The 13,295-nt window shown below is 45.5% G+C and overlaps 1 protein-coding gene across 3 annotated transcripts in view; it reads left to right on the top strand.

The window, feature by feature from the left end:
• The window catches only part of LOC145362250 (dynein axonemal assembly factor 10-like), a 28,153-nt gene extending 16,229 nt beyond the window's left edge, over positions 1-11,924 (top strand). Inside the window, exons 4-8 of one of the 3 annotated variants that reach the window (XM_080218325.1) lie at positions 1,507-1,608; positions 2,009-2,124; positions 3,945-4,079; positions 7,232-7,329; positions 11,515-11,924. In XM_080218325.1, the coding sequence (XP_080074451.1) occupies positions 1,507-1,608; positions 2,009-2,124; positions 3,945-4,079; positions 7,232-7,329; positions 11,515-11,602 (539 nt within the window). In that variant the 3' untranslated portion in view covers positions 11,603-11,924. Of the gene's footprint in view, positions 1-1,506; positions 1,609-2,008; positions 2,125-3,944; positions 4,080-7,231; positions 7,330-9,814; positions 10,768-11,514 lie in introns of those variants that run through there. The other 2 variants (XM_080218323.1, XM_080218324.1) reach the window with 2 other exon arrangements.
• The last annotated feature ends 1,371 nt before the right edge of the window (positions 11,925-13,295 follow it).

Raw genomic sequence — 13,295 nt, forward strand, 5'->3', positions numbered from 1 at the left:
CGTATGACAGTCCCTTTATCCCCGGAATCAATCTGGTGAACCTCCTCTGAACTGCCTCCAATGTCACCACATTCTTCCTCGAATAAGGAGACGAAAACTGGACACAATACTCCAGATGTGGTCCTACTAACACCTTAGACAATTGTAATGACATGTCTTTACTTTTGCAATAAATGCCAAGTTTCCATTTAACGTGGTAACCTGTTCATTCTGAATGCTATCGACTGAGCCAAGCTGGCTCGGGCTTATATCCCATTGGATTCTCATCAATTGGGAAGGATGAGTTTGGAGAGCATAACAACTCCTGGAGTTGGCTGTTAAGGAACCGTATTTTTATTGTACAAATGAAAATAAACAATAACCACTAGCCTATGGAGAACACACCAAGTGCCAACCGGAACTAAAAGATAATGGACCCTCTCGGGGTCTTACTTTATATAGAATTTGGTATTTGAGTTTGTAAGAAGAGTTTTCCAGGGTGTCCCTTTACAGGGGAGGAGTCTCAGCTACCTCACTCAGCCAATATAGAAACCATGAAAGACAGCATGTGGTTAAAGAACAAAAGGAAGTTTATTGCTAATGCATGCATCAGGAGAGAAGATAGTCAGTGAGTGCCAAATACCCTCTCTGACATAACAGTACATGTGTGAGATTGATGTACTTTTTCTAAGCACTTAGATTCCTGCCCAAACTGGAGAGTCCAATTACAATATTACACATTATTACCTTCGCCAATAACGCTCCACCTGTCAGCAAGATTAGGAGCTCATTAGTCCATGGCACCTGAAACTTCATTCCTTGTTACTAAACAACCTACCCCATGTAAATCCGATGGATTCAAAGCTCTGTCAATGTTAATTGGTAAAACGAGTCAATTCCCCCACCTGAGCCTGACCCCATTATCAGCATCAGAAACTCCAGTAACCTCGCTAACCATCAGTGAATGCATTCCTGTACATTCAAAAGCTCTGGTTAACTTGCGGCTGCCTGACTCAAGCTGATAAGGAGAACTGCTCTCTCTATGGCCCTCTGTCTAAACAAATTCCGTCTGCCTGCTACTGCCTACTTCCCATCATGCTAAGCAGTTAGATCATCGGTTGGCCAAGGTTCATAAGGCAGACGTTAAGAATACAATTTAATTTCATAATACTTGGTTAGCTTGTGGTTATACAGACAATATCTTTGCATATATTGCATTAGGCATGTGGTGAATCCTTACCCTATATAGAAAGCACTTTGTAACCTTCACCTTAAGCCAGTCTACTTGTTATAGTAAATGCAAAATTAAGGCTTTTACACTGGAAGTTTTATACCCTCCCTCGGAGCTCTACCTGTCGAGTCCATTACCAATTCCCAGGGAGCTCGTATTTGATGTGTCCTACAGGGTAATCAGTCCCTGTGCTTATTCCCAGTGCAAGCCTGGGAGTTATTGCAGAGGGGAATAAGCTGCTTAGGGTCAAATGACGATTACTTGTAACCTCCTCAATATTGTACCTTTTTTTCCAGGTACGGTCAAAGTCTGGGATTCACGACAAAAGGATCTTCCTGTGGCCAACATGGAGCCTGCAGCCGGAATCAACAGGAGGGACTGCTGGACAGTCACTTTCGGTGAGTTGGAGCACATCTATGATCTGCATCACTGCACATAATGTACATCTCACGCACACTCACATGCACACGCACACAGGCGCACACAGGCGCACACAGGCGCACACATGCGCACACACGCACTCGCGCACACACTCGCGCACACACTCGCGCACACACTCGCGCACACACTCGCGCACACACTCGCGCACACACTCGCGCACACACACAAATGCACACATGCACTTGTGCACGCACGTACACGCTCTCATATACACACTCTCAAACACGTGAGTGCGCACTCAGCACAGACACACACACACATATACACACAAATACACATGCAGGTACACATTTACACAGAAATGTTCAAGGTATTTTTTTTGTGTTTAAAGTATGTTTGTCTTGGACTGGTTTTTAGGACATGCTTGTACCCAGTGGGATCGCTGTGTTTGTGCCGGATATGACAATGGGGATATTAAACTATTTGATTTGCGAAACATGGAAGTACGATGGGAAGCAAACGTCAAGAGTGGGGTGAGTTTGGAGTGGATTCTCCTGGAGGGAAGTCCAGGTCTGCGGTGAAGCTGAGACAGACCAGCGTCAGCTCCTCGTCTGAGCTCAGCTAGAGGATCTCAGCTGGGACAGCAGCGAAGGTCGGAGCCAGCTGTAATTGAACCCAGATACTCCTCCGTTCAGTTAAGGTGGCATGGTGGTTAGCAGTGCTGCCTCACAGCGCCAGGGAGCCTGGTTCAATTCCTGGTATGGATCACTGTCTGTGCAGAGTTTGCACATTCTCCCCATGTCTGTGTGGGTTTCCTCCGGGTGCTCCAATTTCCTTCCACACTCCAAAGATGTGCTTTGACCCTGTTTTAATGTGTGGGGTTACGGGGATACGGTAGGGGAAAGGGCCTGGGTAAGATGTAAGATGTAAGATAATCTATTTATTTATTATTAGTGTCACGAGTCGGCTTACATTAACACTGCAATGAAGTTACTGTGAAAAATCCTGTAGTCGCCACACTCCACTGCCTGTTAGGGTACACTGAGGGAGAATTTAGCATGGCCAATGCACCAGCATGTCTTTCAGACTGTGGGAGGAAACTAGAGCACCTGGAGGAAACCCCGCAGACACGGGGAGAATGTGCAGACTCTACACAGACAGTGACCCAAACCGGGAATCAAACCCGGGTCCCTGGCGCTGTGAGGCAGCAGTGCTAACCACCATGCCACTGCGCCGCCCAAATATCAGAGAGTCGGTGCAGACTTGATGGGCTGAATGGCCCCTTCTGCATGTCGGAGTTCTCTGATTCTAAGTCTGCAAGGGCACGCTATTTCTCTCCAGTGTTATTTAGAGTTTGGTGGGTAGTCACATGGTTGGGGATTCAAGTCCCTTTCCAGGCAGTTGAACACAAAATCCAGGCTGACTGTGCGGCACTGAGGGAGCGCCATGGGGCACTGAGGGAGCGTTGCAGGGCACTGCGGGAGGCCCATGCCATGCTGAGGGACTGCCGCACCGCGTTGAGGAAGCACCACACAACACTGAGGGAGGGGCACTGAGGGAGTACTGCACTGTTGGAGGTGCTGTTTTTTTTGAATGAGATATTAAACCAAGGCTTGTTTGCTCTCGCAACATTGGTTTAAGGTGAGAGGCAGAATTCTTCCCCAATATTTATTCCTAAAGCAGTATTGCTTAAAAACAAAAGGGAATTTGTTCTTTATCATGTTGCTGCTTTTGGGAACTTGCTGTATACAAATGAGCTGCTGTGTTCCTGACAGCACCAGGGAGCCTGGTTCAATTCCTGGTATATTTCACTAAGAATGATATTTCTCATTCTTTTAAAATGGAGTTCCAGTTTTGCACCCACAAACACATCTCCCTCATGCTGTCCAAATTTTATTTCCTGCTTTTGGTCTGATGTGGCTTGAAGCTTTTTTTAACCATATTTGTTTCAATTTGTTAGTGGGCTGCAAAGTAGTTTGAAATGTTGTAAAAGGTACTATATAAATGCCATTTCTTTCTATTACTGATGTTTCTGAACATTTAAAAACTATAGAATTGGGCACAGTAAGAAGTCTCTCAACACCAGGTTAGAGTCCAACAGGTTTATTTGGAATCTGATGAAGGAGCAGTCTTCAAATAAACCTGTTGGACTTTAACCTGATATTGTGAGGCTTCTTACTGTACCCACCCCAGTCCAACTCCAGCATCTCCACATCAAATATCGATTTGGCAGGGATGGGAAAGCCCCCTGGACTAAGTGGTCTTTTTGCCAGTGGTAGCCGTGGTTTCTGATGAGGAAATGCCCACTGAAGCTGACTCGAGTCTATGTTTTATTACCCGAATTCTGGGGTAGGTATGCTGCGTGGAGTTTGATGGAAAGGACACAAGCTTGAATAAGCTAGTTGCAACAACTCTGGAAGGAAGGATCCATGTCTTCAACATGCAGAGGTTCCACACGGACAATAGCTTTACCTCCCGGAGTGAGAAGGTAAGATATTGAGAGTGGAATTTATACAATCATACAGAGTTCTGGGTCAGACCCCATCTGAAGTAATAGAATTGATATACGGACATCACACCCCAGGATGCACTGGCTTTGAACACGGTGCAGGTCACCAGAATAGTTAGAATCTAGAATCCCTATAGTGCAGGAGGAGGCCATTTGGCCCATCAAATCTGCACCGACCACAATCCCACCCAAAGCCTGTCCCCCTAACTCCGCATATTTACCCTGCTATTTTGGCAATTTGGCATGGCCAAACAACCTAACCCACACATCTTTGGACTGTGAAAGGAAAGCGGAGCACCCAGAGGAAACCCACGCAGACACGGGGCGAACGTGCAAACTCCACACAAACAGTGAGCCGAGGCAGGAATTGAACCCGGGTCCATGGGGCTGTGAGGCAGCAGTGCCATCATCGTGACACCATGCACCCCATAGTTCCTGAGCTGAAAGAGTTAAATCATTAGGACAGGTTGTATATCTAGACTTAAATTCACCTAAGTATAAAAGATCAAAGGATGATCTATTTTGTGCATTTATAATAATTAAATAATTATATAATTAAATAATAATTATAATAATTAAAGCAGCTTTTATTCTTAATGCTACAATTAACATTTCCTTTGTCTTCTACCAAAAACACCTTTGTCATACAATCCCTACAGTGCAGAGGGAGGCCATTCAGCCTATTGAGTCTGTCCAAAAGAACATCCCACCCAGGCCCTATCCCTGTTATTAATCCCTCTATAATCTACACGTCTTGGCACACAAAGGGGCAATTTAGCACGGCCAATACCCCTAACCCACATATCTTTGGAGTGTGGGAGGAAACCCACGCAGACACGGGGAGAACGTGCAAACTCTGCACAGTGTCCCAAGGCGGCAATTGAACCTGGATCCCTGGCACTGTGAGGCAGCCGTGCTAACCACTGTGCTACCTTACTGCCCATTGTCAAATTTCTCCTAACTCACACCTATCTCCGACCCTCTGCTTTGCTTCACCTACTCCACCCCCTCGATAACGGGATAAAACTCATCACATTTCTCCCTCTCCTTAACTCTGAAAAAGAGTCATAACTTTTAACTGTTTCTCTCTCCACAGATACTGTCAGACCTGCTGAGTTTTTCCAGCATTTTCTGTTTTTATTTCAGATTTCCACATTCGCAGTGTTTTGGTTTTATTACGAAGGGATTAGTATGGTTGATAAGAGAAATAATTTCCTCTGGTGAGCAGGGGAGCGGTGGAAAGGGTCAAGGACTGGGGGCATAATAATAAAATGGGAGCCAGGCCCGTTAGGGGGGATGTCTGGAAGCACTTCCTCACACAAAATTTAAAATAAACTGATAGCTCAGGGAGTGAGACTTGTCCCAGAGATAAGATAAGCAGCAATGGATCTAACACTACCAATTTCAAAAGTTATTCAGTGTGTTTTTTTACATTGGATTAATAGTGATACGGACAGCCTCTGCTCACAATAAACACTGCTTTACACACCTAGACAGAGCAGAGTTAGTACTTAATGATGTAGGATTCACAATAGTTCGTAAGACATAGGAGCAGAATTAGGCCATTTGGCCCATCCAGACACTCCACCATTTGAAAATGGCTGGTATGCTCCTCATCCCTATTTTTCAGTCTTCTCCCCATAACCCTTCAACCCATTCCCAATTAAAAATCTGTCTAACTCCTCCTTAAATTTACTCACTGTTTCAGCACCCATCAACACTTTGGGGCAATGAATTCCACAGATTCACAACCTTTGGGAGAAGTAGTTTCTCCTCAACTTTGTTTTAAATTTGCTGCCCCTTATCCTAAGACTATATTTTCTCATCCTAGAATGTCCACAAGAGGAAGCGTCCACTCCACTTTATCCAGACCTTTTATCATCTTGTAAACCTCAATTTGATCTCCCCTCATTTTTTCTCAATTCTAGAGTGTCGGCCTAAACTGTTCAATCTCTCTTCATACGACAAACCCCCTCATCTCTGGAATCAGCCCAGTGAACCTCCTCGGAACTGCCTCCAATTCCACTACATCTTTCCTCAAATAAGGGGACCAAAACTGTGCACAATACTCCACATGTGGTCTCACCAATGCCTTGTATAGTTGCAACAATACTTCCTTCCCTTTTATATTCTGTTCCTTTAGCTATAAATGCCAACAGTCCATTTGCCTTCTTTATTATCTGCTGTACCTGCATGCTAGGTTTCTGTGACTCATGAACAAGGACACCCAGATCCCTCTACACTGGAGCACCCCGAAGTCTCTCTCCATTTAGGTAATAAATCGCCTTCCCATTTTTCCGACCAAAATGCATGACCTCACACTTACACCGTGTAATGTTTCCCTGTAACTGCACTGTTAAAATCAAGAACTATAGACTCCAGCTCAGTCTTCACCAGAACATCATTCCTGAGTTTCATCCGTCACTCCTTCCTCTTATCATCTGTAGGAATTTTCAAAATCCAAACTTGCCTTAATCATCATTGCTGCCTCAGTTATTATGACTCCTCAGTCTCGGGGCTGACCTGTGCAATTATCATAGAATCCTTATAGTGCAGAAGAAGGCCATTCGTGCCATCAATCCTACCCAAGCCCTGTCCCATAACCCTACGTATTTATCCTCCTAATCCCCCTGACATAAGGGAGCAATTTAGCATGGCCAATCCACCTATCCGCACATCTTTGGACTATGGGAGGAAACCAAGCACCTGGAGGAAACCCACAGGGAGAATGTACAGACTCCACACAGACAGTGCCTCAACCAGGGAATTGAACCGGAGTCCTTGGCACTCTGAGGCAGCAGTGCTAACCACTGTGCCACCATGTTATGATCGCACCCTATCCTTCAGGATTCTTGTTATGAGGTACAGGTGATCACAGTGATGTTTGTCATACTGGCATCTTCCTATCTGTTTCTATGAACTGCTCAGAGCTGTGCAGAGCAAACCCACCCCTTCATCACACAACCTTTCTCAGCCGAGAGAAATAAACACCTTTATTTTAATTTCAGCCCTGTGGAAGGGCAAGGCTCAGCCTTCAGGAACAGCAGCTCCGGGAGCTTACTTCCCATTAGAGATTTCCTACAGACACATCAAAGGCCAATAACTTGTGTATTTTCATTCTCTTTTCAAAGCCATACAAACTTACAGCTTGGACAGTACGACATTTACCTCAGAATGGAAATATCTTCATTACAAGTGGAGGAGCTGGCTGCCTGCATCTGTGGAAACAGTGAGTGAATGTGTCTTGGAGTTTTAGCAATTGCTGTTGCCTGTTACTAATCCAGCAGTGTGCTGGCCCAGTGTGGCTTTGGCCGTTTGGTCGCAGTTAATGCTTGTCCTTTGGAGGTGAATAAGTTCGTTGTGCTGTCTGCTTCCATTCATGGAGTCACAGAGCAGGACTTTACAGCTGCGCTCACCCCAAAACCAGATAATCCCACCCAAGGACATTTCCATGGTCGGGCGGGACTGGAAAATTTCCCCCATAGAGTCACACTGCGCAGAAAAGGCCCTTCGGCCCATCGAGTCTATATCAACAATAACCACCACTAAATTCACATTAATCCCGTTTTCCTGCACTTGTCCCATATCCTTGAATGCTAGGATATTTAGGGGAGACAGTGGCCTAGTGACATTACCACTAGATTATTTAATCCAGAAACTCAGCGAATGTTCTGGGGACCAGGTTCGAATCCTGCCACATCAGGTGGTGGAATTTGAATTCAATAAAAAAACTCTGGAATTACGAATCTACTGATGACCATTGGAAAAACCCATCTGGTTCACTAATGACCTTTAGGGAAGGAAATCTGCCATCCTTAACTGGTCTGGCCTACATGTGACTACATAAAAACTAGGGGCAGGAGTAGGCCATCTGGCCCCTCGAACCTGCTCCACCAGTCAATAAGATCATGGCTGATCTTTTCGTGGACTCGGCTCCACTTACCCGCCCACTCACCATAACCCTTAATTCCTTTACTGTTCAGAAATTTATCTATCCTTGCCTTAAAACTCCACGAGCCACAGCAGTGTGTTTGACTCTCAATTGCCCTCAGGTTACTAGGGATGGGCAATAAATGCTGGCCCAGCCAGCAACGCCCATGTCCCACGAATGAATAGAGAAAAAAAAATTCAAGTGCTCATCCAAATATTTTTTAACGGTTGTAAGGTTTCTGTCCTCCACTACCTTCCCAGGCAGCACATTCCAGATTCCCACCACCCTCTGGCTGAAATTTTTTTTTCGCAAGTTCTGAATCTCCCACCCCTTTATCCGAAAACTCTGTCCCCTCGTGATTGACCCCTCAACCAAGGGGAACAGCTGCTCCCCACTCACCCTGTCCATACCCCTCATTATCTTACACACCTCAGTCATGTCCCCGTCTCAGCCTCCTTCACTCCAGAGAAAACAATCCCAGTCTATCCAGTCTCTCCTTTCAGCTCCGTCCCAGGCAGCATCCTGGTGAACATCCTCTGATCCCCGTCTACTGCTATCACATCCTTCCTATAGCGAGGTGACCATTCATAGAATGCTCTCAAATCCTCTCAGATTGGTCAGCTCACTTGTAGAAACACAAGCAAAAGGGGGAAAGCCCATTTGATAAGATTCGTGCTGGTGTGTGTGCTTGTGTGCGTGTGTGTGTGTGTGTGTGTGTGTGTATGTTGGTGGGGGGTATAAAAAGAATTAGAAATGATTCTTTTCCGTTCTCCTCCTTTGTTCCTTCCCCATTGTTGCCGTGTGCAGCTCAGGGGGTACTGGCTGGTTTCAGTTGCTCCATTCAAGTGGTTATTGTCAGATTATTCAAGCTTCTGGGTGGGACATCAAAACTGACCCAGTCTTTATTCCATCACATGAGCATTTCTCCGTGACTAGCAGCCCCAGGAATGTTCCTGGCTCAGGGACACTGTAGCCAGCCCTCGTGCCCTAACAGCACTGCTCTGCCTCATCAGTACATGCCACCCGATAGAACAGTGGCTTCACTGGGTAAACAGGAGCATTCTTCGATTCACTGTCTTAAAAACTTGTAAAATTCTAACACGATTCCACAGATTAGACTCTGCAAGAATGTTCCCGATGGTGGTCATTGAATAGAATTAGAGAGTCCCTACAGTGCAGGATGAGGCCATTTGGCCCACCTAGCCTGCACCCACTACAATACCATCCAGGCCCTATGCCTGTAACCTCATATATTTACCCTGTTAATCCCTCTGACGCTAGGGTAAATTTATCATGGCCAATCCGCCTAACCTGCACATCTTTGGAGTGTGGGAGGAAACTGCAGCACCCAGAGGAAACCCACGCAGATATGGGGAGAATGTGCAAACTCTACACACAGTTACCTGAGTCCCTGGCACTGTGAAGCAACAGTGCTAACCACTGTGTCACTGTGTTGCCCCCATAGCTTGAGGATAAGGGGTAAATCTTTTAGGACTAATGTGAGGAGAAATTTCTTCACCCAGAGGGTGGGGAATGTGTAGAATTCACTCCCACAGAAAGTAGTTGAGGCCAAAACGCTGTGTGATTTCAAGAAATTAGATATAGCTCTTGGGGCTAAATGGATCGAGGGATACGGGGGGGGGAATCAGGATATTGAATTTGATGATCAGCCATGATCAAAATGAAAGGTGGAGCAGACTCGAAGGGCTGAATGGCCTCCTCCTGATTCTAGCTTCTATGTGTTGATCTTTCTAAGTCATATGTATCATTGTTTTTTTACCAGCAGTGAATCTTCAACACTGCTCAACAAAACTGATCAGGAGCCAGAGAACAAGGATTCAGCAAGTGCCAGCAGACTCCTGAGTACCATCTCTGTCTCATCTCAGCCCATTGGTAGCCTCGACTGGAATGCGGATAAGCAAGGGCTGTGTATCTCTGCGTCCTTTGATCGCAGAGTTCACATCCTCATCATTGCAAATCAGCAGGGTTTATAAACACAGCAGCAAGGAGGCAATGATTGTCACCACTTGAAATTTCTCAGCAACCTATGGACACTCCTGAAGCTGTATCAGGGAAAGACTTTGCTCAGGGATGGCTGTAGTCTAAAATATTTTGTTGTCATGAGTTTAAATGGAAGCAAAATGTCAGGTTGTTCATCTCATTGTCAAACCCATCTCTTGGTAAAATAAACGCAGTTGTAAAGAAATGCTGGCAGCGGATTTAATGCAACATTATCCCAGGTCGACCTTGTTCACTCCCATCCTGGCAGCCAGCAAGAGCAGAAAATTTGGTGCTCAGCCAAATCTCTGCTCACTGCAGCGGGACTGGAGAATCACAACCGCAGGCAGGACTGGAGAATCCCAGCCTCAGGTGAAGTTGGAGAATCCCAACCTCGGGCAGAACTGGAGAATCCCAGCCTCGGGCAGGACAGGAGAATCCCAGCCTCGGGCGTGACTGGAGAGTCCCAGCCGCGGGCGTGACTGGAGAATCCCAGCCGCAGTCTAGCAGGCTGCCACAGCAGAACTATCATTAGTCACAGTGATTCAAACACTGCACTGAGATTTCTAATGAATATAAATGAATAATTCATAATTAACAAAAGCTAGTAGCATGAAATTGCAGCAACAATTGAACTCTTAGGCGGCACAGCGGTTAGCACTGCTGAATCACAACACCAGGGACCCAGGTTCAATTCCAGCCTTGGGTCACCGTCTGTGTGGAGTTTGCACGTTCTCCTTGTGTCTGTGTGGGTTTCCTTCGGGTGCTCGGATTTCTTCCCAGTCCGAAAGACGTGCTAAATTCTCCCTCAATGTGGTGAGGCAGCAGTGCTAATCACTCTGCCACTGAAGTTGCAATTAAATCTGCTACCTTCACCCTTTCAGTGTATTCTAGATTATAACTTACTGTTTAAAATAACTTCCCATCTTAATCTGGTCATTTTTGCCAGTGATTATAAAGATGAGCTCTCTCGCATTGAACCTTCTGCCAGTAAAAACACTTTCTCCTATGTGGGATGCTCTTTCGGAAGGTCGGTGCAGACTCGATGGGCTGAATGACTTCCTTCGCACTGTAGGAATCCTATTGTTAATTTTCACTGCTCTAAGGACAATCCCAGCTTAGAAGGAGAGTTTGGGTCACTCACCAATTCTCTTCAGGACTGGCAGTTAAATATTCCAGGATCTAAGTGTTTCAAGCGAGATAGAGGGGAAAGTGAAAGAGATGGGGGGAGTTACAATACTGGTTAGGGAATATATTACAGCTGCATAGAGAGAGGACACCTTGGAAGAATCATGTAATGAGACACTATGGGCAGAAAGAGCTCAGAAACAGGAAGGGGGCAGTCACTATGATGGGGGTGTACTACAGGCCTCCCAACAGCCCCTGAGGTTGAAGAATAGAAATGTTAGCAGATTCAGGACAGACATAGAAATAACACGGTTGTTGTAGTGAGAGACTTTAATTTTCCTCTCTTTTACTCTGCAGGTGCGTCGGTCCACCTTGTTGTTTAACGAGGGGCATGCACACGGTGGGTCATGCGTGGGCTGCTCTTGAAAGTTCGAGAGTAGCCTAGTATTTCGCGTTGTTTGTGTACGCTTAAAACAGGACCAGCAGATGGGCACCGCAACAGCTCAGTGACTATCACTGTTTGCTGTGCAGATACATGGATTTGGGCCAGTGTCTGTGGGAATCAATTCCCACAGAGCGCATTCTCCCTGTGGTTGCATGGGTTTCCTCCCACACCCCAAAGATGTGCTCTTAGGCTGATTGGTATAACAAATTGTCCCTAAATTATTCTCCCCTTAATCTGGTTTCCAATGGGGAAATCATAAGCATAGACACGGGTCAAGGGTGGAAGAGGAAAAACACATTGTTAAGATGGTGGCGTGGGCTTGTTGGGCCGAAGGGCCTGTTTCCCGTGCTGTGTTGTTCTTTGTTCTCATATTGACTGGAAATCCCTTAGGGCTAAGGGTCTGGATGGTGAGGAACTTACTAAGTGTGTCCTGGAAGGCTTTTTGGAACAATACGTGGATAGTCTGACTAAAGAGGGGGCTACACTGGACCTAGGGAATGAGCCCGGCCAGGTTATCAACATTGCAGTGGGGGAACGTGGCGAACTGTGATCACAATTCCATAAGCTTTCAAATACTAATAGAAAAGGACAAGTGTTGTCCTAGGATTAGGGCAGCGGTCTCCAAAACCCCATCTGGATGTGGCCTGCTGCAAGCAGATGGGTTAGGGTAATAAACTGGGGAAAGGCTAACTACAATTGGATTAGGCAGGATTTGGAGGCTGTTGTTTGGGAGAGAGAGGCTGTTTGAGGGTAAATCTGCATAATGGACTCTTTCAAGGAGCAGGTGGTCGAAGTGCGGGACAGGTCTGTGCCTGTGAAAAGGAAGGACAGGAAAAGCAGGATTCAGGAACCGTAGATGACCAGGGAAATTGTGAGTCTGCTCAAAAAGAAAAAGGATGCACATATGAGAACGAGACAACTAAAAACAGATGAAGCATTTGAACAATACAGGTAAAGTAAAAACACTTTTACTTTGGAGTGAGGAGGGTAAGAAGGGGTCACGAAATGTCCTTGGCAGACAGGATTAAGGAGAATCCCAAGGCATTTTATGCATATATTAGGAACAAGTGTAAAGGACAAAGTGAAATTATGCAGAACCAATGGAAGCGGATGAGATCCTTAATGAGTACTTTGCATCGGTATTCACAAAGGAGAGGGACACGTTGATTGATGGTGTAAATCCTTTACAACAAGTCATCATTACAAGGGAGGAAGTGTTAGGTGAATTAAAAAGCATTAAGGTAAACAAATCCCCAAGATGTCATTGATCCCAAATTACTGAAGAAGACAAGATGAAATTGCTGGGCTTCTGACAGAAATCTTTGTTTCTTCATTGGAAACTAGTGAGGTCCCAGAGGATTAGAGGATAGCCAATGTTGTCCCGTTATTTAAGTAGGATAGCAAGGATAAGCTGGATAATTATAGACCATTGAGATTGATGTCAGTGATAGTGAAATTGTTGAAGATTCTTCGGGATAGGATCTATACACTATTGGAACCGAATGGTCTTTAGTGACAAGTTTTGTTTGAGGGAGGCCATGTCTCACTAATTTAATCAAAATTTTTGAGGTGGTGACAAAAATGATTGATGAGGGGAGGGTATGGATGTTGTCTACATGGATTTTAGTGAAGCAATTGAGAAGGTCCCTCATGACAGGCTGGTGCAAAAGGTTAAGTCTCACAGGATCAGGGT

Source organism: Carcharhinus amblyrhynchos, unplaced genomic scaffold (assembly GCF_965287045.1).
Source record: "Carcharhinus amblyrhynchos unplaced genomic scaffold, sCarAmb.v2.hapA scaffold_37, whole genome shotgun sequence".
NCBI classification, from domain to species: domain Eukaryota; kingdom Metazoa; phylum Chordata; class Chondrichthyes; order Carcharhiniformes; family Carcharhinidae; genus Carcharhinus; species Carcharhinus amblyrhynchos.